The sequence below is a fragment of the Vigna angularis genome, chromosome 11 (genome assembly GCF_016808095.1).
Source record: "Vigna angularis cultivar LongXiaoDou No.4 chromosome 11, ASM1680809v1, whole genome shotgun sequence".
Classification (NCBI taxonomy): Eukaryota; Viridiplantae; Streptophyta; class Magnoliopsida; order Fabales; family Fabaceae; genus Vigna; species Vigna angularis.
In genome coordinates, this window is record NC_068980.1 from 7,085,968 (window position 1) to 7,113,589 (window position 27,622).

General features: G+C 29.9%; 1 protein-coding gene across 1 annotated transcript; it reads right to left on the bottom strand.

The window, feature by feature from the left end:
* Nucleotides 1–11,485: 11,485 nt before the first annotated feature.
* Nucleotides 11,486–12,212, bottom strand: LOC108333546 (uncharacterized). The gene has a single exon (XM_017569011.2). The coding sequence runs from the start codon at nucleotides 11,988–11,990 to the stop codon at nucleotides 11,628–11,630; it is 363 nt and encodes a 120-aa protein (XP_017424500.1). The 5' UTR covers nucleotides 11,991–12,212; the 3' UTR covers nucleotides 11,486–11,627.
* Nucleotides 12,213–27,622: the final 15,410 nt, after the last annotated feature.

Consider the following 27,622-nt stretch of genomic DNA (forward strand, 5'->3'; position numbering starts at 1 on the left):
TTGGCTAGGATACGAATTTTTTTTTTTTCAATATTTCAACAATCTTGAAACAAATTATTCTCTAATTTAAAAAAAAAATTATTACTGTCTTAAAAGATAATTTAATCAGTAATACGATTCGTTCAAATTTATTTTATTTTTGAAATATAATTTATACGAATATTCATAAAATGGATATGTTTAATAAAAATATTAATTTTTAAAATAAATTTATAAAGGTTGTCACTGACACATAAAAGTAGTGAGTATTATTTTAAATGTTAGATGTTTAAAATAATATCTACGATCTTCCATATAAAAAAGAAATGCTTCCTAATATATAATCTAATTATTAAAATTTGTCTCTTGTTCCTCCCTGCATCCAATAATATACTTATATTTGTTTGTAACTTAACCATTATTTAATTGTGCCCACAAACTGCATAATAATTGTTTTTCAAAGACTAATCTATTAAAGTTTTATAATCCAAGAAGCTTCATTCATTGAAGGATAAATCATCATTTAACTTTTTCTTCTTTTCCATTGTGGGGAACAAATGCATAATAATTCACATTTTTTAATCCATAATTACCATATTCATCATTAGTTCACTGTTCATCAGTGTGAGCTCTTCTTCAATATTTTTTTCTCACTATCTTATTTACTATAACTTTTTTAATAACTTTTCTGTTTTGATTTAAATATAATTTATATTGCAATTCAAAAAATATTTTTTATCACTCTTCATTTTATAAAATAAGTATACTAATTACTTTTGCAAATTAACTCCATTTTAAACTTTTCAAATATCTTTTCTGTATTTTAAAGTTTTTGATATAGAAGCAACATGTAAAAAAAAACACTATGGACCTCCGGCCCAATAGTGTTATACCCACATTGACATACAATAACAAATTTCTTTTGCACCCCATGATTTATTCCTGCATCTTCATGTAGTGAGTAAAAGACAAAACTGTCTTTAGTTTCAATCATCTTCTATGTTAGGTTGCTAGTTTTTTCCTCATCTTCTTCCACCGCCTTCTTTTCATTATTTGCATTATGATAAAAAAAATTCTCAACAATAACGTCTAAATTATGTAACTCACAGTGACTTCTAAATTTACATAACAAGATATTCTTAGAATTATATAATTCAAAAAAATTAATAATATTTTTTAATTATGAAAATTAGAAGCATCCTTTTAATCAAAATATAACTTTTAGATTGTTTAATTCGAACTTCAAACGTATCTTCTAAATTACACAATTTACAAAAAAAAAATTATGAAAAAAAATATTTTTTCATAGAAGATGAATATAAGTCACTTTTAAGTTTCGACTTATACAATGAAAAAAGTTTCCAAATTAAAAAATTTGGAGAAAAATAAATAAATTAAAAAAGTATGGTGCACAAAAAGAAATCATGAGTCCGTGAATACTGTATAAGTCCAACATCTGGTTGTAAGTTAGAAGACGCCACCTAAATGAAAAAATACTATAAATAATGCAACATATTCATAAAATACTATAAATAATCCCATAAATCAACATAATTATTATTTTTACATGTTAAATTATTTTATTATAATTAGTAATTAGAAGTTAATTATTATATACATTAAGTTTTAATATTATTATATATTTTTATGTTTTAAATAATATAATACACAGAAACTAACGTTTTTGAATTATTATTTTTGTAAACGTTATTCAAAAAATGGGGTTCATAGACTAGTATGAGAGTCTAGACTCGTTTTTCACCCCTAATTTTGTTAAAGTTAATATGTTTTATTACATTAATTTTATTATTTTTTAAAATAATACACTCACATTTTTTTTTCATTTTCTTTGTGTACATTTTACTGTTCGATTATATTGGCTCTTAAAAAAAAATCACACGTACATAAATATTCCTGTATAAGGTATATATTAAGAAAAACACGAAATTGAAAATTTATATTTAATTTATATTATATTTATTTATTTATTTTAAAAAAATAGATTAAAATTAGAAGAGCTTACAAATCGAATTTGAAATATTATTTTACTTTTCCTTTGTTGTCACACAGAAAAAGTTTTCAAACAAATTCTTGTTTTAAATATTATTTGACTTTTCCTTTGTTGTTTTAACTAATAAGTTGAAAGAAAATCCTTTTATTAAATGGAATTAATGACACATTTGAATAAAAGCTTTCAGACAAATGTTTATATAAATTTAGAGACATATATATTACCAGAAGAGGCAAAGAGTCATTTTTGGCAGCCTAAGTAAGGCCAACCTAATTTAATAGGATGTGTGAAATATGTTATTTGTGGAAAACGGAGAAAAAATGTCATTGAGACAATGTAAATGTGTGAAGATATCATTCAAGAAATTATTTTCCATCTATTTGAGTAATTGTATTATTTAGTTATAGCTTCCAGTTGATTAGAAATTCTTTACAACATATAATTTCAAGACTTTATTCATTAACTATATTTCCTTTCTATGTATTAGATATCAGCAAAGCTTAGGTAGCATTTGACTCAGTTTTTTTAAAAAAAAAACGAATTTTTGTCAAACAAAAATTTAAGAAAAAAAAATTACAACGTAAAAATTCTATTTTAACGACTGTGAAAAAAGCAGGCAATTTAGTGACTTATTTGTCTCTGCTCCTTTCTGTCTCTACAGAAATGCTATGACTCAAAAACTCAATATTTAAGAAATTTAAGTTAAAAATTACGTAATAAAAATTTAACTTTAAATTCAAACTCCCTTATCAAAATTAGAGTTAAGTCTTGTTTAGGTTTAATACCTATTTTAGTCCCTAGTTTTGTAGGGTTTGTTCAAAGTTGTCCTCCTTTTTTTCAGAAGTTCACTAACATCCTATCTTTTGCAAAAGCGGTTCACGTTAGTCCTTTTTGCTTACGGCGTTAAAAAGGTTAACGACAGAGTTGCCTAGCTGGCAAAAAGTTGATGACTTGTTCACTTATTATTGACGTGACACTGACACGTAATTTGAGGTGTTAATTACGTTTAGGATTAAAATGATGTGGAAAATGTAAAACAGAGCGTTAAAATTAGGGCGTGAAATTTAGGGATTAAAGACGTGAAAGTACCTTTAGAATAAAACCAATTGGTGAATTGGAGCGATTTGGGGTTCAACAATCTGCTTTCAATTTGTGTTGAGATTGAGTTCATGGTTTGTTCAACATCGTGGTTCGTTCAACCGCATGGTTTGTTCGAAGACATGGGGCAAAGGATATTCACATTCCTCACATGGTGGAGTGATGCTGCAATTTGGGTTTTTGCATATTAGGAGTTTCCTTATTTGGGATTCTAGGGTTTTTTGTGCAGATTGTGTGATTGAGGTTGAAGAAAGAGGAAATTGAGGTTGAACGAAGGTTTCTCTCCTGCTTTCAGATCGCAAGGAAAAGGGAATTCACGATGACAGTGGAAATGACGAAAAATGAGAAAAAGGTGTCTTGAAGAAGTTTCATCTTCAAAAAGAAAAAATAGTATGGTAGAGAACTCAGGCAAAAAATTTGACACTGCAATTGATAGAGAGAAGAGGGAGATTACAACTGAGTTTTGAATTGCAGTAGTACTACTTATGCAAATGTAAATTTAGTGACTTGTTAGCCTTTGACCAGACACCAACTATTCTTATTTTCATTTCACAACTATTCTCTTAATGTTTAATGTTTAATCAGAGCTAGATAATACAGATTTGGAAATTTGTAAATGAAAATTTGATCACATTAAGGAACATATTAACAGAGCACATAACAACCTATTGCAAATTTCAGCCCTTCTAACAAATAGGTTCAAGACTAACAATGTAATCAATCAAGTTTGGCATCTTAGAAAATAATCACTTATATTTTCCAGCTTCCAAAAATAGGTTTTTTTGAGTGTCCAACAGATAGTTAACTCACCTTGTAGGCCTTCTCTTCGACTCCCTTATAATAGGCCTTGATCAGAACTTTTGCACTCTCCACTCCTTCACATAGTGCTTTTTCACAATTTCCTACTACATTTCTACCTACGGACAACAATCCTTCTTTTAATTAAATAATCGTTATTATTTATTATTTCATTGGCGTCATGGAGTTTGAAAAATGCATAGTTTCCACCAAGTCATTAAATATTTACATAATGCTCTCTGCATTTTACTTCTGTCCTCCCAAAGAAACATTAAAAAGGTTATTTTGAACTCAGATACTGCATGCACATTAGTTGTTTCACTGGTGTAATGCAGGAAACTTTAAAATGTCAATGAAAGAATTTTAGCAGATCTTATGGAAATATTCTTTTCTGTTTTTTCTTTCAATTAAAGAAAGAAGCCATGTCTCGTCATACACTTTTATGATGCAAAATTTTGGTAATTTAAGTGGCCTAAGTCTTTAAAAAAATTACTTAGAAATATGAGATCATGGTTCATAGTTTTAGGGGTTGTTTTAAGTTTGTAGTTGTTTGTTCCAGCAGTAAAAAGTATGGGTATTACAACAAGAAAATGAATAAATTCTTGAAAGTGGGTGTATGGTAGGAGACTTGGTTAATGATGTTTCTAGATAGGAAAAGTTTAGAAATTAACATGGAGTGGCTGAATGTAATTTGATAGATGGAATGCATGGAAAGAACCATAGCTTAAGCCATGGAGAATGAGTTTAGTTTGATTACAAGATAAACCAAGGATGTTAGGCCATAAGGTAATGGATACTTTTGAAAACTAAGAAAAATGGTAGGACCGTGTGCTTACAGAGAAAATTAGTTATGTGCGAAAGCTATTTGATGTGGGGGCTGCTTTAGCATACTTGGGTTGGCAGATAAAGAAGCATTATTTGTAGTGACGATTTCAATTGTGATGAGGTGATTGAAAATACACACTGTTATTGTTTTACTTTTCTTACAAAAAAAATGTTGAATAATAATGACAATAGGCTTGTGTTTTTCTCTGTAAGTCTTTATACCTTATTAGTTTGGTGTCTAAATATTAGATTTTTTCATATTCTTACTCCGTAAAACAAGAAAAGAAAGAGGACGGGATAATTGAATATTGTCGTTTTTTTCTTCTTCTTCTTTTTTTACTATGTTCTTCACATGGTTTGCACACCTACCACTACAGAGAGCATTGAATAGGAGAGGAACCAACCTAACTTACAAATTTTACAAACCCTAATAACTACAAAAACCTGCTCTGTAACGCCTTTGATGGGAGCGACTGGGAACGGCGGGAATCAAAACAACGCCTTCGATATTGACCATGGATTCAAGGTTGAGCGCGAAGGCGAACTTCACCGTTTACGGGTTCACCGTATCGAGCTGCACCGGTACCAGACATTGAATATTTCCACGTCATTTATTTTTATTCTCAAAATGTACACCTCAAATTACGTGTCAATGCCACATCAATAATAAGTGAACAAGTCATCAACTTTTTGCCAGCTGGGCAACTCTGCCGTTAACATTTTTAACGCTGTAAGCAAAAAGGACTAACGTGAACCGCTTTTGCAAAAGATAGGATGTTAGTGAACTTCTGAAAAAAAAAGGAGGACAACTTTGAACAAACCCTACAAAACTAGGGACCAAAATAGGTATTAAACCTCTTGTTTAAAAGTATGTTGTTTAGTCAACTATAGACAATTTAGCACTAATACAAGACTTCACCGGGTGCGAATGGTTCAATGAATGAATTTTTGGTATTTTATGTATCCACTTCCCACTCTAGCAGCATAATTAAGTATTTTCTAAGTACTTCTGGGTCTATAATTTTTCACCCCTTTCTCTCGTTTTAATTGGATTTATAATTTAAATTTACTTTAAACCAATTTAAATTAAATTAAATATAATTGAATTCACCTCATCATTATATTAAATACATTGAAATAAGGTATATTAGACATGAACCGAGTCAACTTGGCTTAATTTGGATCTATGCAAACTTGTGTTATTTTGGATTGAATTAAAGTTGACTTAATCAATTTGGACCTAGATCGACTTCACTTGACTTTTGTTTGTGTTGATTTGGCTTCAATTCCGACATAGGACATCTTGTTCTAACCTTTGGACCAAGATGACACACCTCTAACTCTTGACCTTTAGTTTGAGTTAACATGGCTTAACATTTTGTCGAGTCAACACGAGTCAGACTCCAGTTGAGATCGACTCAGCTTAACCTTTAGTCTGGAGTGCATCGACTCGATTAGGCTAACAACTTGCCTCGATTATTTTGCTTTGGTCGACTCATCACTACCTTTATACAGGGTCAACTCTTCTCAATTATTTGGGCTAGACTATATCAATTCGAACTTCAACCCAAACCAACTAAGCTCAACTTTTGGTTTGGACCAACTTAACTCAACATTTGATCGTGGCTCGCTTGGCTCGACATTTGGCTTGGGTCAAGTCAACTCAATTCTTTAGTTGGGGTTGACTCGTCTTAATTATTCAGTCTGGGTGAACTTGATTTGACCTTTGCATCGAGTCGACATACCTTCAACCTTCGACCTAGGTTGACAAAGCTTTACCTACAATCCAGATTGACTCAATTCGACCTTCGACCTCGAGCTGAATTGTTTAGATTATTTTTTATGGGCTATCTCATCTCAATTCATCAATCCAGGTTTATTCAAGTTGACTTTCAATCTAGCAGACTTAACTTGATCTTGGATTGAGGTTGATCCGACTGAACCTTCAAGCAGGGCCAACTTGACCTAACATTTGACTTGGGTTGAGTCAACTCAATTTTTGGATCCAGGCTAACTTGTCTAAATTCTTTTGGACTAACTTATTTTGACCTTATGAGGCTAACTCTTCTTAATTCTTCAACTTAGGTAGACCCGACATGATTTTTTTTTCTTAGGCCAACTGGCTTGACGTTTCCATTTATACTAACTTGTCTCGACATTTAACTCTCGGCAACTTAGCTCAATTGTTAACCCAAGCCAACTTGGTTGAATCTTCGACTTTAGCATACTTAACTCCCCCTTACTCGATTTGAGTAAACCTTTATTTTGGGCTCAAGCTTCAATTTTGCCTAATTCTACGGAACTTTAATTTTTAACACTAGTACAAAAATCGCGTACAACGTTGAATATTTTGGGTTTTTAACAACGAACTCGCGAACGATGTCATATCAGGAGACGTTAAATTGACGTTTAATTTAAAAAATTCGACGTTAAATTAACGTCGAATTTTGTCAATATACAACGTTAACTTAACGTCAAATTTTGTCAATATACGACATTAATTATTTTTTTGTTTTTTTTAATTAATTTTGATCCTTTTTTACAACTCTACGAGACCTGGAAAGCAGAAAAACAACACATTTTAGTTTTTGGTATTTTATAAAGCAAGAACTATGAACGTGTAAGTTCTTCAAAAGGAAAACGAAAACTAACCTTCAAAAGGTGGGTTTGTCGGAATAAAGTGTAGTCACCAGTGAGATAGCATAATGCGCCTATGAAGGACAAGAACACGAAAATAAACAGTCAAAACAAACGAAAATCATACATAAAGTAGTTAATTAACATGCATTTGTATCAAATGAAAGAAAGATTACATGTAATGGTCGTCAAACTTCATTCGAGAAAAGTTTGAGAATAGAAAAACATCTCGCACGCTAAGATAAAGTGAATAAATTTTCAATCTCCTGCTCAAATTTTTATTGAATTCACTAACCTTTTGACATCGAAGGTTGTGGCATTCGATGTTTTATATCATTTTACGTCAAATTACAATTATAAACGACGTTTAATAATTGCATTTATTTATAAAACTGTCACCAGTCATTTTTAACGTTGGTTATTCAATGGTTGGACATTGAACACATGACGTTATACGCTGTTTTTGTACTACTGCAAGTGGCTTATTACAACTTAAATACACCTTGAATTTGGATTTTCAAAATCCAAAAAATAAATCATTCAAATCCAATTAAGTAAATTTTAGTGTTCTCAAATAGGTTAGAACCCACGGGCCAACTCGACCCACCACAAGTTCGGCCCAGGTTAGGTTTGAAAAAAATTAATCTTTTTTACACGGGCCAATTATCAACTCGACTCACTTAGAACCCAGCTCATCCGGGTTGAACCAGTGGTGAGTCAAGTTAACTCACCAACCCACCTAGTTTAATTTAATTATTTATTATTTTGTTTTTCAATGTTATTAGTTAACATTTTTTTTATTGTATTATAAATGTGAATAAAGAAAAAGATGTTTCAAGAAAGCAAAATATTATAATTTATCCATTCAAGACTCTAATCTTATAAATAGATCAATGACACAAAAATAATCAATATTATAAATTTATTTATTCGTTTTTTAGGTTTACTTTTGGATTACATTTAAATTGTATGTTAACTTTTTCATTTTGAATTGTCTTTTAGAGTTTAACATCATTTTATAGTGAAATTATTTAAATATAAATTACAAAATTGTAATTTTTTTTATTTAAAAAAAAAACTTGTAATTAAGTGAGTCAGTAAGTCAATCCATTTAACCCATCAACCTGTGGTAGGTCAGGGGTTCAAATTTTTTTGACTTGCTGATAAATGAATCAAGTTAGGTTAGCTTATTAAGTGGCAAACATATGGTGGACCGAGTCGAATTTGATCAAATGACTCATTTTGACAACATTAGTAAATTATATTTAAAATCCAAAAATATATATCTAAATTTAGAATAAATCTATTTAAATAAACCTAAAATAAATTAATTTAGATTAGTGTGGATTGAATTTCACAATTTATATTTTTTTTTCCTCTGTTATGTTGTAAGGCTTTGCAAGTATGACAAGGCTTTGCAAGCATGACCAGGCTTGTGCAAATAAAACAGGTAACAAATATAGTATTTTACCCTAAACCATTTATTTATGCGTTAGACTTTAGTAAAACTTTTAGGTTAATTGCTAAAAAATATATCGTCAATCAGTCTTAAGTATATAACACTTTTCTTGGCGCAATTCAAAAATTAACTAACGCAATTCTTTTGGACTTAAGTAAGGAAGTAGTTGGTATTGTATGACATACTTAATATAATTACATTGACAATTGGAAGATAATTTCACTCATCCATGGTTAAAAACACACGTACCAAATAGAATACTACCTCCATTTTATTGGTTCTTGTTTTTTAACCATCTCATTCTAAAATAAAATATTACTTTTAGCTATAATTTCGTACTTGAAGATCAAACCCCAAATATTGATTAAGAGAATAGAATGTCGAACCACGCGTATCAACTTCTTATAAACCTCTATTTTATACTGTTGTTAGTAAAGTTAAAACTTTAAATGTATTTTCATCCTATAAAATTAATACAATCTAATTGTAATCCTATAAAAATAATTGCTTTTAAAATAAAAATTTGGCGTTTCGGTTATCCCTTATGTGCGACATATATGTATTTAACAATAGGAAGTGACTATCTTATGTGATATCCACCTGTATTTGTAATTTAAATTCAATATTCCAAAAACATCAAGTTTTTTTGATAATAAATATTATAGGTATTAATATTAAAGTTCAAGACTGAATATAACAATTTCAAAGAACTGATAAAATAAATAGAAGAAATAGATAAACTAAAACTAAAGCTTACTCCATTTATAAAAATTTAAAAATAATTATAAATTTTAGAAAGATAAGAAAAACATAAAAAAAACTTGTTTTTTAACATATTTAAATTTAAAATTGTTCTAATAGGTCAAAGAAACAGAACTCGGAACTTCAATAATCTAACATCAAAGTATCTCTTGAAATGAAAATAGAAAAAAGCTTCAAAAATAAATCCTCATTTCACAAGAGAATGAAATAGTTCATTTTTGCTTATAAACAATCTGAGTCGAAATTAAAAACACTTTAAATATAACTTTAACAATATTATCTAGACAAATTTATAGGAAAAACAAAAATTAATAAACATCTTTAATATAAAATAATATGTATTGTCAACACTAAATACATATTATAAATTTTCAAAATTATGAATCAATTGACTTTAAAAACACAACATTAATTATTTATAATTATTTATAATTAGTTAAGGGTGGGAAAAAAACTTCTATAAAAACAAAACTTATCTCTTGACTATAATAACACATACACAGGACATTGATGAATTTGAATTACTATACTTCTTTAATATCACATTACAATAATCACATTAATGTTACGACAGTTGTTAAACAAAGATATAAATGAAAGGAAAACAATCAAATTTTAAAATTTTGTTCTGGGTGAATGGAACTTAAACTTGTCAAAGATTATTAATTGAAGAAGAAAAAAACGTCAAGGCATTAATAAATATGGAATAGAAAAAAAAAAAAAAAAAGAGGCGTTAATGCATGCTTACCATATATAGTCTACACAACTTATCCCAAATAAGTCATCTCTCTCTTCATCAGTACTATCACTTCAACCTAGCAATTAAGAATATACTAACAGGTCGTGAAAGCTGAAACACATGTGATGCAGGGATGGAGATCCATGCATCTCTATGATGCTATGCTGCAGACAAATATCAGAGGCATTCAGAAGTCAGTTTAACAAGTTACAAATATGAACTTTAGATTGGCTAAATTATGCATGAAGTACTCATCTGTTTCAAACTACAACTGTCCTGAGGCGCTCATTCTGGCTATTAGCAATTGCCCCTTTCCTTGCCCCATCTATTCCTAACTAAAACTACCAGAATGCAAAGTTAATTGAGCTTGTTCATTTGACGAGTAAAACAAACTAGTACATATGGTAGTTCTAGTTACTCCTGCACATAAAGAATGTGGATGCTGTGTGTCATTCTGCTGACAGGGAAGTTTAACAGTTAAGTTGCCATAAAATTTAACTAGACAAATTGGCAAAAAGGCCAACACCAAGGACATCTCAAATCTCAAACCGTTGAGGGACAGATATGTCTTAATCTATATTTAACTACCTAAAAAAAATGTATGCCAGGTAAATTAAAAGGATTTAACAAAGTCAAAAGCAGATTAATATGACCTCCAAAGTGGAGACAATAAAAACATGCACATCTTGCTTGACAGCATTTCAAGCATAAACAATACAGAAAAACAAGTGAACTAATAAAATCACATTAATTTACCACCATAATAATGCCTTTGAAACAGAACAATAAACACACCATTTACTAGTTGAAACAGAATAATAGAGTTACCTTTAATTCACCGCGGTACAGAACAGAGGAACGAATCAATAAATGAAACACTCTCGATAAACCCTAAATCACAAACCAACTCATCAAACAGGCATATATTAATGTCAAAACCAAGCCAACGAGTCCATTACCACCGCATCCTAAAAGAGCTTCTATATAGTGAAATTGGAGTTAACTATTTCCATCTTTTAAGTTCTACTCAAACTATCACATCCTAAAGAAGGATCTACATAGTGAAATTGAAGCTAAATATTTCTATATTATAATGTGCATTCAAACAAAATCATCACAAGAGGAAAATTATTAACGCAAGCAGAAACATAAATAAACTGAAGAAACAGACACGCACTAGGAAAATTGATTTCGCTTTATTAATTTCAGGCTATCTGAGTAAGGGTTTTTTGTTTTTGCACATAATTAAACAACAGTGCTACATCTGCACATCAAAACCACTCTACATCCTACAATATGAGAATCGCATAAAATTTAACTCAATTCGCGACGAGAAGATCGGCGGCTAAGGCATCAATTACGAGATCGGGCGAATCTGCAGTGGGAGAGACAGGGAGAAAGAGGACGGACTTGGCGGCCATGAGTTTCTTCCGCTGAGGATAGCGCGGGCCGTAGATCCTGGCAACGAAAAAAGGGAAGTCAGCGACAGCCGCCTGTGTCTGATCGGCGGCAGGAAGCGGCGAAGGCGAGGGAGGACGATGAAGGGAGATCTGGTGGCGGAGGATGGTGTTGAGGCGGTGAGATCTGGCGCTGATGCGAGAATCGCGTATGCGAGCAAGGGCACCGGGTTTGAGATACTTGTGAAAGGACTGCGAGATGCTAGGTCTGCTTCTGCGGTTCATGGCCAAGATAGCGAGAAGAGAGAACCGAAGTTACAGAGAAATCAAAGACACAGAGAGAGAGAGCCAGATAGAAAGAGAGAGAGAGGGTGAGAGAGAGATTGCAATGGAGAAATGAGGATTAGGGATTTTAAGGAGGGAGATAGGAGTGAGAGAGGCGGGAAAGGGAGAGAGCGGGTTGGGGTGAGGGTTTCAAAACGGAGGCTCAAGGAAGCGGGATTTTAAGATCTTTTGTTTTGTTTTTGCCTCCACCCAATTTTATTTTTCTTTTTCATTGGAGTCACAGTCTTTTATCAATCCACTCACAAATCAATCACCCTTATTTTTTTCCTGATTCGTTTTAGTTTTAATGTTTTACTATATAAGTTCTTAGTAAATTTATAATAAGTAATATATATTAAAAACATAAATTTTGTAGGACTGAAATTTATGGTAACTAAATACATTTAAATGCATAATTAATCATTTAGTTTTTTAATTAATAATATAAATTGTAATTTATAAAAACAAGTATTTGTACCATTGAATGCACAAGACTTTTTAAAACTATAATATATTTATTATGGTAATTTAATTTTTTAAAATATAATTATTATTTAAAAATTATAAGTTGATAAAAAATAAATATAATATAACAAAAATATAAAATAGATATCAATTTTATTTCAAACTTTTTTATTTTATTAATCTTTTTTATATATTATTTATTTATATGTTTTATTAGAATATAATTTTATTAAAGATGTATAATTTTGATAACATAATAAATTTAAATAATATATATATATATATATATATATAGATGGAGAAAAAGATATTATATTTATTCATTAGATTATAAAAAATGATAAAAATTAAATTCAAGTTATTGTAACATTGTATTTCAAATACAAAATTCCATAAATTAAATGATAATCTTATACATTGAGAAAAATATTTTTCATATATCGTATTTTATATGAAAATAAAATAAAATAATTGAGAACTATAAAATTAAAATAGTAGAAAGATGAATTAATTGAAATAAAATAAAATTAATGATATATAATAATGATTACTATAATTTGGTACAAAATATTAAATTTTAAATATTAAGTAAAAATAATTCATTAAAATAAATCATCATGCATTAAGAATGAGAAGAATAAAATAATGAAATAATTTATATTTAAACATTTAAATTACTAAATATAACATAAAAAAGTAAACATATGCATATTAAAACATTACATTTATAACTGATAATAAATTCTTATATTCACATGTTATATAATACATAAATCATTAATAATTGTCATTCAATATTACAAAATATAAATATTCTTTATGTGACTCACAAAAAGTATATTTAATATAACATTTACAAATATACTATAAAATTTATTTATTATTCGTTATTTTTTAGGATTATATCAAAAGTTAACTTCTTTTAGTCATTTAACATTTTTAACTTTTTTTATTTATATTTATTTTGTTATGAAATTTATTTTACCCTTTTATCCATTTATTTTATTTTAAAACTAATTTGTTCATTTTTTTTTATTAGATGTGCATAAAACTTATTTTACCTTTTTATCCATTTATTGTATTTTTAAACTCGTTTTTCTATACTATTTTTTATTTTTTATTTTATCCTTTTATAACTTTTAATTAATTGGTGATTTAGTAAATTATCAAACAATAACATATATTTAGGGTACAAATTTTCTATACTATTTTTTTCTCATGTTTAATTTTATTTTTATGTTTTATAATTATCTGGTCATCTATAATCTATTGTTTATCGTGGTCTAAGACTATTGTTTATTGTGGTCTAAGAAAATAATATAGTAACAAATTTATCTTATTACTAATTTTATTCTGTTGATAAGTGTCTTAAAAGTTAGTCTTTTAACTATTTAATATATTTAATTCTTTTTTATTTATATTTATTTTGCTGTCATAGGTATGTAAAATTCTTTATTTATTTATTTTAATTTTTAATTTTTGCTTATTTATAGATAGTTTGATAATTTATTTTAGTTTTAATGTCTCCGTAGGTCTCTATTTTGGTCATGAATTTCAAATAGGTCATCTTTCTTTTCGGCGTATCAATTGAGTCCTTGTTTTTGTAAAATTTAATCAATTAGAGGTTTGCCGTTAAATTGGACAAACGACCGTAATAGTATTGGTTACGTGGCATGGTCAGTGCATCTACTAAGCACACGTGGCATTTAAAACGATTTTTGTATTAAATAATTCGTATGCACAGAGGTATAATCACTTTTGGGTAAGGGCATACTAGGAAAATTGAAAAACTTTAAGGGCAGTCCCCCTTTAATTGAGAAATACAACTGAGATTGGGGAAACAAATTGGGGGTTCTTACTATTAAGGTTCGCGTGAGGGAAAAAATCTCATTCTTTCTTCGATTCGAAGCGCCAATGTTCGTGGGTGAAGATTATCTAGTTGGAAGTGGGAGGGTGCGCGTTCTTTCTTCGATTCAAAGTGATGGATAATGAAGTGCAGAAGTCGCATTCTTGTTCATCTTCGACATGCAATGGGTGGCGGAATCAAAACTCTGATGTCATTTTTCGTGGTGGTGGAGTATCTACGATTGATGGTGTATCACCCCTTTGCCTGTGTGGAGAGAAAACAGTGGTAAGAACAGCTAGAACTGCTAAGAACAGAGGGAAGCAATTTTGGAGCTGCCCTAAGTACAAGGTAAGAACGTGGAGAAGTAGTGTTTTGTTTGAGTAGAAAGTCGTTTTAATTGTTTTTTTTTTTCACAGACTGGACATGAAGGTGGTTGCAATTTCTTCAAATGGTATTGTGAAGACGGTGTCAATACCCAATTTCGTCCGGGTAAATATAATTCATCACAAAAATAAAAAAAAACATAAAAAAACCAAAATGAAAAATACTATTTATTTTACTTTTTGCACCCCCAAATTTTCTTTTAAACACTTAATCCAATGGCCCAAAATAATCTCTTACTTTTTTACTTCCTCATCACCTCTTTTCTCTTATTACACCCCACTCTCCACATCACCATCCACATCACCCTCCACATCTCATTCCACATCATCTACCTTTTTCATTTACTTTTTCCACATCATTTCCATATTAATTTTATATATCAACTTTTCTGATTATTCCAATTACATTTTTTAATTATATCTTCTCCATCAACATTTTTTATTATCCATTTTTCTCCACCTTATTTTTCCACCCACTTTTTATATTATTTCTTTCACTTATTTTTCACATTAACTTTTACTATTCACTATATTTTATTTCACCTAATTTCTCCACCAACTTTTTATATTATTTCTTCCACTTAATTTCCACACCTAATTTCTCCACCAACTTTTTATATTATTTCTTTCACTTAATTTCCACACCTAATTTCTCCACCAACTTTTTATATTATTTCTTTCACTTAATTTCCATACCTAATTTCTCCACCACCTTTTTATATTATTTCTTTCACTTAATTTCCACACCTAATTTCTCCACCAACTTTTTATATTATTTCTTTCACTTATTTTCCACATTAACTTTTACTATTCACTATATTTTATTTCACCTAATTTTTCCACAAACTTTTTATATTATTTCTTTCACTTATTTTCCACATTAACTTTTTCTATTCATCTTTTTTTTATTATATTTTATTTCATCTAAATTTTCCACCAACTTATTATATTATTTTTATTCATCAACTTTCTTCATCCTTAACTCTATAAATACCTACATTCTCTTCACTTCACACACACAAAAAAATTACATAATATTCATCTCTTCTCTCTCAAAACCTCTTCATTCCATCCCAAAACTCTACTTCATTTTTCTCTCACATTTTACTATTTCCTAATCCCTCTATACATAGTAAATCCCATACCACATTTCTACTATAAATTCATTTTCTTCGCCATCAACCTATCTCTCCTTACAACTTATTACAAGCAAAGTTTTGTTTCATCTTTCAAATCTTCAACGAGGTACACACTTTCTTTTCATTCTATTTATATGCATTTTGATCATTTTTTTTAGTTTATAAATTTATCCAATTTTCTACCACAATTTTATCCTATGTTTTTTTTTTCACAATTTTATGTCATAGATATTTCAACTCATCTCTCTTCTTAATAAAAAGAAAACTAAAATATAAAAATTAAAGATAAAAAGAAAAATACAAAATAAAAAAATTAAAAATTACAAAAATATGTTTTAAAGGTTTAGGCACATGTGTGATCGCACGCATCGTCCGTGTGCCAAAAACCTTTTCTCTTTCTTCAAAATCCCAAAAATATGTTTTAAAGGTTTAGGCACATGTGTGATCGCACGCATCGTCCTTGTGCCAAAAACCTTTTCTCTTTCTTCAAAATCCCAAAAATATGTTTTAAAGGTTTAGGCCCATGTGTGATCGCACGCATCGTCCTTGTGCCAAAAACCTTTTCTCTTTCTTCAAAAAAATGTCAAAAATACGTTTCAAAGGTTTAAGCACATGTGTGATCGCACGCATCGTCCTTGTGCTAAAAACCTTTTCTCTCTTTTAAATAAAATTACAAAAATATGTTTTAAAGGTTTAGGCACATGTGTGATCGCACGCATCGTCCTTGTGCTAAAAACCTTTTCATTCTCCTAAATAAAAAATACCAAAAAAATATAAAATCTTCAAAAACTAAAAAACATCTATTTTCAAACTACAAACAATATCGCCTTACCAGAACTACGTGATCCTTGATTCTCCATCAAAAGTGGAGATACGTAGGAGCAAGGCTAGTCCTTGTCAGGTTCATTTCCCCAAAAATCCAAAATCAATTTCTTCAAGCAAATTTCTCAAACAATTTCAAAACGAACTATGAAACCCTGATTTTTCATTCTGAATGAGAATACGTAGGAGCAAGGTCAATCTTTGTCGGGCCCAAAAAACTAAAAAAAATATTGTTTGTTTCTTTAGAGTTTTATTTTAAGGGAAAGTTAAACATTTTGAAAACCACATCCATATTCGTGCATTTAGTTAAAGGTACTGCCTTAGGGCAGGCGTTGTAGGGTGCTAATACCTTCCCTACACGTAACCGACTCCCGAACCAAGAATCTGGTTCTAATAGACCATGCCTTATCATTTTATGGTTTTTCCGTAGTTTTCCAGAATAAACTATGGTGGCGACTCCAATCTCTTTTTCAAAATTTTTCTTTTTTCGGATCGTCGTCCCGTCGCGATTTCCTGGATGTGACAGATGGTAATGAGAAAAGCTATACGAATGTTAAGTGGGAAGAAAAGCATTAGTGTTTGTCAAAGACAGGAGAAATGGGAGGTGGAACGAAGATTATGAGTGATTTGCTTAAATCTGTTAAGGTTGTGGAGAAATGGATGAAGGTGTTGATATGATTGGTTATTTTTATTTTTTTACTTAATATTATTGTAATTTCAATATGGATTATAAATACATAATGTAGTAGTGTTGATCGTTTTCTTAGGAAGAAATTAGCAGGGTTTTTCGGTTTGTTAGGATGGAACTGTTTATGTATATGACGATGTGAAGGAATGAAGTTGTGTTACTAAAGTGATAAACATAATAAATTGAGGTTTTGGTTTAATGTTGCAGGTTTTAACGCCTTTTGAAAATACAGTACTTATGCTTTAGTCATACAGCAATGGAAATACAATATCAGATATAAGACCTGCAAAAATTTCTAAAGATAACTGTGCCCACCAAACTATTAAAAAATAGTACTTATGCTTTAGTCATACAACAATGGAAATACAGTTCCTGGTCATTGTAATATATAAGACGTCAAAGAAGGAAATTCTAATATATTGTAAATCATATTGACAAAATAGTTCTTGGTCATTGTAATACATCCAAAACATTGTAATACATCCAAAACCATACATAGTTGGCATCATTGTCATTCATTAAATATATCTACAGACCTATTATGAAAACATATGACGACAAAAAAAATATATATTAAAACAATAACAGAGACCAAATAACTTTAAACATACGCACTCAGACAAAGTCAAATAACTTTAAACATACATGGGGGACCACCGAAATGCAATCAACAACAGAGACCAAACCATACATCAATGGGGGACCACCACCGAATATTGTAGTTTCTCATCAATAAAAACAAAGACAATAAAGCACAAACACTGACCTTCCTTGAGATTAACCTCCACTCACCACGTGCTTCAGCTTCTTGCTTCCAACAACAAAAGGACCCACACCTGATCTACCGAGACAGGAACCCCTGCATGCACTCTGCCGGTTCCAACTACATCTTCTTCACCGACAAACCTTGCCGCTTCAGCTCGAACAAAGATCGTGATTTTTCTTCCCTCACGCGAACCCTAATAATAAAAACCCCCAATTTGTTTCCCCAATCTCAGTTGCATTCCTCAATTAAAACGTCTTGCCCTTTAATTTTTTCTTTTTTCCTAGTATACCCTTACCCAAAACTGATTATACTTCTGTTCCTTCTTCTTTATTTAATACAAAAATTCTTTTAAATGTCACGTCTGCTTAGTAACTGCACTGACCATGCCACGTAACCAGTACTGTCACGGTCGTTTGTCCAATTTAACGGCAGACCTCTAATTGATTAAATTTTACAAAAACAAGGACTCAATTGATACGCCGAAAAGAAAGAGGACCTATTTGAAATTCATGACCAAAATAGGGACCTACAGAGACATTAAACCTTTATTTTACTTGTTTATTCAATTATTTTACTTTTAAACTAATTTGTCTATATTCTTTTTTTATTCTTTATCACGTGTTCATAAAATTGATTTTACCATTTTATCCATTTATTTTATTTTTAAACTAATTTATATAATATCCAAAAAAAATAAGGATTTTAAAAATAAAGTAGTTAAGAGAGAATAAGAAAGGAAATCTTAGTGGTTTTAGAGATAAACTGAAATATTTTATTAAAACTAATCAGATAAAGATAAAATAGAAGAAAATAAAAATGACAAGAGTAAAAAGGGGTTTGTGTTAATTTTGTTACCCTAAAATCAAAAAACAAAAATTAGAAAGATAAGAAAGAGAAAAGACGTTTCTTAGGAGAAAATAGAACCTATGGCATCGAAAGGGGAGGACCATTTGTGACATTGTGAAGCTTTCTTGGTGATCTTGGAAACAAAAATCATATGAGACTATATGGGGGGAATTAACGTAATGAATGGTTGTTGTTTCGGTTTTGTATTATCACTGCTTAATTCATTTAAATGTTGGTGGTCGTGTACATCTTAGCATGTGAGTTAACTTGGGTTGTATTTCATGAACTGGGTTTTTTTTTTATTTATGTTTCTTTCTCTTGTTTTTGGTACTATGTTTGAATAATTCACGAATGTTGCAGTGTCATTACCTACTATTTTGGTCCTTGAATGTGCTTGTATAATATGCGTTTAGCTTTAAATGATGGGTCTTTGTGTGCGGGGTGGAGGTTTTTGGAGAGGGCATGGGTTCCATGTATCATGGGATAATTAATTTGTGAGTAAGGTTGTTGGACAATATGATCTGAGTATGGATAACTCTTTTGGTCTGAGATGTGGGGAAAAAAACTCTTTTTGGTCGTGTGATGCGAGAAGAAGGTTCGGGCACTAATGACTCTTTTGGTCGTGTGATGCAAGAAGAGGGTGTCATGTGACTCGTAATGAATTGGTTATGATGATTAGGTGGTGTGGTAGTGTAAGGGAAATAGACCACTGAGTTGTGATGATGATGAGTGACCGTATTTAAGTGGTTTGTTTGTTGTTGATGTGTTATTATTGTGATGAATGTTTAGCCTTTTTTAGTTATATTATTATGTTTATTATGATTGATCATCTATTAGCTCACCCCTATGTTTGTGGTTGTGGTTTTCACTTGTGATGATCGATCGTTATACAAGAGCAGATGATCGTGCATATAATTCAGATGTGATAATACGACGAGCAAATTGAAATAATTTGGGAAATTTACGGATTTATTTTAAATAAATTATTTTATTAGAAAATTTCTTTTGAAATCAATTGAAATTATGATTTATTTTTGGTTAATTATAAATACTTATTCAACGTGTACTTCTTCAAAGGTATTATGTTTTAAAATTTTGAATTTTTACCTGTAACACAACATTAAAAAGTGAGATGTTACTATCTCTATACTACTTTTTCATTCTTAATATTATGTTTTTATAACTTCTAATTATTTGGTTATTTAATAAATTATTAAAAAATAACATATATTTAAGGTATAATTTTTTATACTATTTTTTATTTCTAATTTTATCTTATTTGGTTATCTTAGTATTTTAGTCATTTGACATCTTCCATTTTCTTTCTATTTATATTTATTTTACTATCATGCATAGAAGTTATTTTACATTTTTGTCTATTTATTTTAATTTTTAATTTATTTTTTATTTATATTTATCTAGCCACCACATATGTATAAAATTTATTTTACCTTTTTATCTATTTATTTTATTTTTAAACTAATTTTGTTTATATTTTATTTTATTATTTACCACTTGTGCATAAAATTAATTTTACCTTTTTATCCATTTATTTTACTTTTAAACTGATTTTATATACTATTTTTTATTTTATTCTTTTATAGCTTCTAATTAATTGATCATTTAATAAATTTTAAAAAAATAACTTATATTTAAAGTATCAATTTTTTATACTATTTTTTTATTTTATCTTGTTATGATTTATAATTATTTGTTCATTAATAAAATTAAATTTTGAAACATATATTTTATTTATTCTATTTGTATTTGACATAAATGAATTTGCTTATTGGATCCTCAAAATTAGAAATGGAGATATGGATTGAAACAAAAATGGTGAAGACGATTTTGAAATACTAAAACACCTTTTAATTGAAAATATTGAATCATCTTTACTATCATTTATTCAATTTGTATATCTTGAATTTGAGTTGAAGATGATGTCTCCTAGAATTCTTTTATAATGGAGCAATTTTGTGTTCAACAATTGAATTTTCAGAGAGCAAGTAAATGACTTCATGTTATATTTCATAAACAATGAAGAAGTTACATACTTAAGTTCATACACACATTTCCAATCATAAGGTCCAATGAATTCAAACTGAGTTGTTTACATTAAAATTATTAAAAGAAATAAATATTCATCATATCAAATCACCTATTGAAGTTGAAAACACGCATGCCAATTTTGCTTCTAAGTAATACTGATTAATCAAAATGTCTTTGTAATGTCACAAGGTTGCACGTTAATGATTTGGAAAAAAGGTGAATTTTGCTAATGTGATCATAAGAAAAAACATTGGTCAAAAGATTTTTATACCAAGAATGAGTTTAGTATATTTTGATTATGGATGACCTTTTAAATTCAATGAAGACAATTTCCAATAACACTTTATTTTTCCATGACAATCAATAAAAGTCAAGGACAGTCTCGTACGAAGGTTGAACTTTATTTTTCATATTTAGTATTCACACATGGCCAATTGTATGTTGTTATTTATAGAGTATGAACAAAGAAAAGGTTGAAATTACTAATCCTCAACAAAAATGGAAATCTTAGTATCACAACTAAAAATGTTGTGTACAACCAAATCTTCAAAACTCTTTAAAATGAAACGTGTTCCCTCATCGTACAATACATCTAAGGTGTACAACTTCTTTGTAAAAGCAATTCAGTATTCATTGGGAAACGACTCAATGTTACTTTAACACTATCTACTTTCTTGACTACTAACTTGATAGTACTGAAGTTGTCTTATAAAGTAATATTAATTTGATAACTTCAATGACAGTGTATCAGTTATGCCAAACATCCAACAAAAAACCCTAAAGGATGACATATTTTCCAACAGCACAATAGATACATCACTTACTCATAAATGAACAACTTTTCATTTCAAAATTTAGATTCAACGTATAACTTACCAATAAGGAGATATTAGTCCCTCACTTACTTATCTTCAATTCATGGATAAAATAATAGCAATCCAACATTTATCACATTAGAAAAATGTTCATTTAACATTACTGCTTTGACAAAGAAAAATACTCATAACATCACATGGACACACCAAATACGCGACTCTCAACATGTAATTATTCAATCATTCAGTTATTCATCAATCAAAACACTCATATTCAACATTTCCAACATCAATTGAAACTCACTCCTTCTTAAGTTTCTCATGCAAAAATTACAATGACCTCATTCATTCATATTCATGCTCATAATTGTCCAGGCATAGATAAATAACCATTCAATTTAGCAAAGATGAACGATCATACACAATCTACAATTAAAATTTATAGGCACTCAGGAATATGTTCAATTCCATTAACAACTCAATTCCTTACTTTCCCAGTTTCTTATAATATACATGAATTATGGACCAAAGACTTGACTTACTAACTTAATATGTGACAACCAAAGTACCATTACTAATCATTCATTTCATTTAACTATCTATTTCCCATTTCAAAATCATCTTGTATAATTGTTAAGCTTCTACACATTACCATAATTTTTATTTATCATAACATACTACTTCCCCAAACTTATTTTTATACACCAAACCACCAAAGACTACTACACAAATGCAATAAATTTTCCTACTCAAAATATAAACCAAAAACACAATATCTTTTAAAAACAAAACAACAAGTCATAATACAACATGTAATCATTATTTTTCTAAACATAAATAACAAGTTAAATACAACAACCAAACAACATGTATTCTTTGTTTAATAAAAGATATAAGTTAAAAAAATTTTGAGTAGACTTCCAGGAAAGAGAGGCGTGTCTCAATGAACAATTTAAGTACCTTATATTTTCTTAGCCAAAGTGTTCCCCAACAAGTTTCACAAATCTCACATCCATTTGCATACATCATGTTTATAACAAAATTTATTAACTTACACTTTAAAACACTTCATATATCGTCACTATATTGGTTAACAATCAATAAAATCTCATACTTAACAGAACAACAATTGCTCAAGAGGTATATTTTATAAACAACAACCAATATTCATGTCCAAGCAACATGCTCATATAGTCATTTTTTCACAAAAATAAAGAGACATGGTTTAGCTCCCTTTACAAACCTACTACCAGGCTTTTACATATATCCATAATCATACAAAAGAAAAGGTTAACCCCCCTAACCTCTTAATGAACTACTTTGATCCTTTTTCGACGAAATCTGAGCGGCACCACGCTTCTTCGCCCATCAAAACATTATACACTCACAAAGACAACCCCTATCTACAAATAACTCTTTTCATAACTCAATCTAAACACTCTTTCAGAATATCTCACAAACTTCTTTATAACTCAAATCATAACCCTCAAATCTCCTTATCTTATACTAAATTCGTGCTTTCTCTTCACACTAGTGAAGTCAAGGGAAACGACAGCGGTTATTTTTGCCTATAGGCAGCAGTTCCGCAACCGAGGTATATACAGGCAAGACAAAAATGGGTAGACTTATTTTCTCGGTTGTGAACCGAGGCAGTAGAGTATTTTTTATTTTAATTTTTTTTACGTTCGGTGTCGCTAGCTTTTCTGCCTCTCGCAAGACCGATCGATTGTGACCTGCGTCCACCGTCTAGGTTGCTTCGAATGTGGAAACCACCACAGTCAGACCCAACCGCTAGAGAAAATACACGAGCAAAACCATGAGATCAAAAATCCAATTGGAAACGAAAACCCTAAATCCTTAAATCACAAAATCAGATAACAAGAACAAAAATTCTCAAAACTAGAGAACAATTAAAACCCTCATTTCAAATCTCAACATGCGCCTAAGCTGTCGAAGTCGCCTCCCTTCCTGCATAAACGAACCAACACCGAGAATCGAAATGGACTTTTCCCTCCATGTGAAACACGAACCAGAGTTGAAGAAGAGGAAAAGGAGGTTCGTGCCTCCCTCACTGCGAGGCGAAACGAAATGAGAAGAAAAGAAAAAGATGAAGATTGATGCTTCCTCCTTCTTGTGAAGCCGCGACAGAGGAGTGAAGAAGAGAACAAAACATTGCGCGAAGAGAACCCTAATGGTGAGAGAGCAGCGACACAAAACCTAAACGAAGGAATTCTGTCTAAAAGTATCTCTTTTTGTGAAATTTAAACCTAAACACATGTTATTACCTCGGTTCGTTGGCAAACCGAAGCATAAAACACGTATGACATCGGCTAAGAAGGAACCGATGCAATAGAGGTTACCAAAATGAATTTTGGAACGTTCGGTTTCAGAGGATGTGTGCTTGTGGCAAGACATATTGCCTCGGTCCGTGGGCAAACCGAAACATAAAACGCGTACGACATCGGCTAAGAGGGAACCGAGGTAATAGATGTTACCAATGAAGAGCATTGGTACATTTGAAGATAAATGATTTTGATGATGCTGAAAGATGAAAGATGATACATTGTTATAGTTGTTTTAAAAGCAATTTGTAGATTATAAATGTATTAGGAAAAGCCTTAAACGTGTAATACTTAGAAAAATTTGTATTTTTAGAACTGCTACGCATTTAATCGATTATTAGAAGCTATAATCGATTATCCTGAGCCCTTCTGAAAAACCTCGTTGCTATGGAATAATCGATTATTACTCCAAATAATCGATTATCACTAGTTCTGATGAGAACTGCCAAAGTCTCTGGAATAATCGATTATTCCTCAGGATAATCGATTATCACTCTTTGAAAACCCTGTAATGGACTCGAATAATCGATTATCACTAACAATAATCGATTATCTGTGGCAGTTATAATTCATATATGCGAAATTAGAATAGTTGGCTATATAAGGTTCTTCCAAAACTCTAAGAAGACAACTCTGAGCTTTTTGAGAATACAGTTTGTCTGAGGAAGTTCTAAAAAGCTAGTTCAAGTGCTTTGCCTGGTCTCGTGAATAGGAGAAGCTCGCATTTCGTGTGTCGATAGTCGGAGCGGTTCTCTTCGAGTTGGCAAGGTAGTCATCTTCCGGTTCGTTCGTCGAAGGAAGGTTTTATCTCTCTGTTTTTTTATTCACTCTTATTGTAATTGGTGAAACTGATTTTAGTGAAAACGTTAATCACTTTTTATAGTGATTAACAACTGGACGTAGATTCTTTTGAATCGAACCAGGATAAAAATCCAGTGTATCAATTTTTCTACTCCCTACTCTTTTTATTGTTTTATGCACATCAACTGTTTGATAAATTTTCTCTAAGAAATTTTTTTTTCTAAAACGGACCATCGAAACTTGATTTGTGACCGTAACACGCTTTCCGAGTATTTTATTCCGCTGCGCAACTCTATAACGGTACCGATTGTTCCAACAATAGAGGTTACCAAAATGGATTTTGGAATGTTCGGTTTCAGAGGATGTGTGTTTGTGGCAGAACAAAATGAATTAGAACGTTCGGTTCAAAGGATGTCTGGTTATGGTAGGAGATACTTTCTCGGTTATGAGCAAGAACCGAGGCAGTATGCCCGTTCGACATCAGTTCTCAATGAACCGAGACATATAATGTCGCCATAACTACGAAAATGTCATCGCATTTTTATATGTTTCGATTTTTGCGAAACTGAAGCATATACAGCGCGTTAAAAAACTCGTTTTTTACTAGTGTCATGACTTTCACTCAAATGATGAAAAACTTTATTTTTTTCACCCTTATTTATAGTTGAAGTCAATGTTACTGTAAAAGTACCATAGTTGTAGTACATTTTACTGCAGCAGTACTATAGCTGTACTTCATTTTTTACTGTAGTTGTACTACATTTTCACTATAGCAACATTTGTTTCACAAGGTATTTTCATTGTAGCACCGTACACATTTTACTTTAGCATTATTATATGCATTTTATTGTAATATTGACATATTTTATTGTAGCATTATACATAATTTTCTATATTTTAAAAAAAAACTAACATCTTGCAACTATTTTCAAGGGTCTTACATTAGTTATCGATAGTATGGTTTGAGCTAACATCAAAATTTAAAGTAAACCTCTTTAAAATATATGCAGGACAATAAAGGTAATGGAGTAAAAATAAAATATAGTAACAAATTTGTTAAATTGCAAGACTCCACCTTTTCCCCTTTTATTTTTTTTAAACCCTATAAATACTAATCACAACAAAGTTTTGGGAGTAGATCGACTGTGTGAAAACATAAACATTTATCTTTTACTGAGAGAGTTTATCTAATTAACTTTATCATGACGTATTTAACTTTATTATTTTTGTGTTTCTTTAAAATTACAAGTTAGATGAATGCAAATGTACAATATAAATTTTTGTGAGGATGAAAAAGTGTCCAATGAAAAATAACTTAACTGAATTGGAAGGACATATGTTGACCTAGAAACATTTGTGGCTTAGCAGTGAAATATGTTAGAATATTTAATGATTCACTTATAACAAATTGAGTATAACACATGTTTCATAAAAACTAGTCTATGTGGTGTAGGGTATTAGAAATAAAACATGAAAAGTGAAGAGAGCTTCAAAAAGGGGTAAACACAACTGAGTGCACTTCTCTATGATGGAGGGACTTAAAAATAAAGTGGAAGAGACACTCATTCTAAGTGATGTTAGAATAAGGTCAATTGGAATGTAGGAGATGAAAAAAACATAATTTTTTTAGCTTAATAAATGGAAAGAAAATCATTTTTTAATTGTTACCTATCTAGGATTGTTCCTTAATCCCAAACAAAAGAAAGGAACACAATGAAAAATATAGGATATTGGTGCAAAATAAGGGGTTATGAGACCTTCAATGGAGGAGGACATAATTTACATGGAAAGAAAGACTAATTAACAATTTTAGGGTAGGGTTAACATTTTTACAACTAAAAAGGAACAACATAGATGAGTGGACGTGAGATAAGGATGAAAACAAATTAGTGAAAAGATAAGAAACAAGTTATTTAGTTGAAAGTATAGATCTAAAATATCTCTCCTAAAGATTATAATTTCATTTAATGTTGTGCCGAGAGTAAACTACCTATATAATCTACAATAAAGATTGTGATCTCGATGCAGTTTATTTGATAACAATGGAGTTATGAACTGATATTTAATATTATATAACAAAATAAAAAACATCGAAATTAAAAGACATTTTATCAAATACATAATACAAGTCTTGTTGTTATAACACAGATTTCTACATAATAATTTCATATAAGTATGAAGAAAATTTCATATACCATAAACAAATTAGAAACAATCAAATATTAATATTTCTATCAAGAAAATTTCATATACCATAAACAAATTAGAGACAATCAATATTAATTTATTATCTCGAAAAAAAGTTATAAATAAAAAATTATTAAGGCAAAAATATTGTCAATATCTCAACAGTTATTATAAGAAAGAATATTTTTATAAATTTTTTTTTACATACTTTACTGTATTTTTATTTATTTTTAGATTTTAAAAATAATTATTGTACATAAAAGTGATGAAAATATAATTGTTATAATGATTATTAATAAAGTAATTAAATGTGTTTTTCGTTTTAAGACTATTATAAAAAAATGTTTTTCATTTTTATACTAAATATAATCCAATTTAGTTCTTGTATTATATAAAAGTCGTATAATTTACATTATTTTTTAAAAAGTATAGAGACAATATATA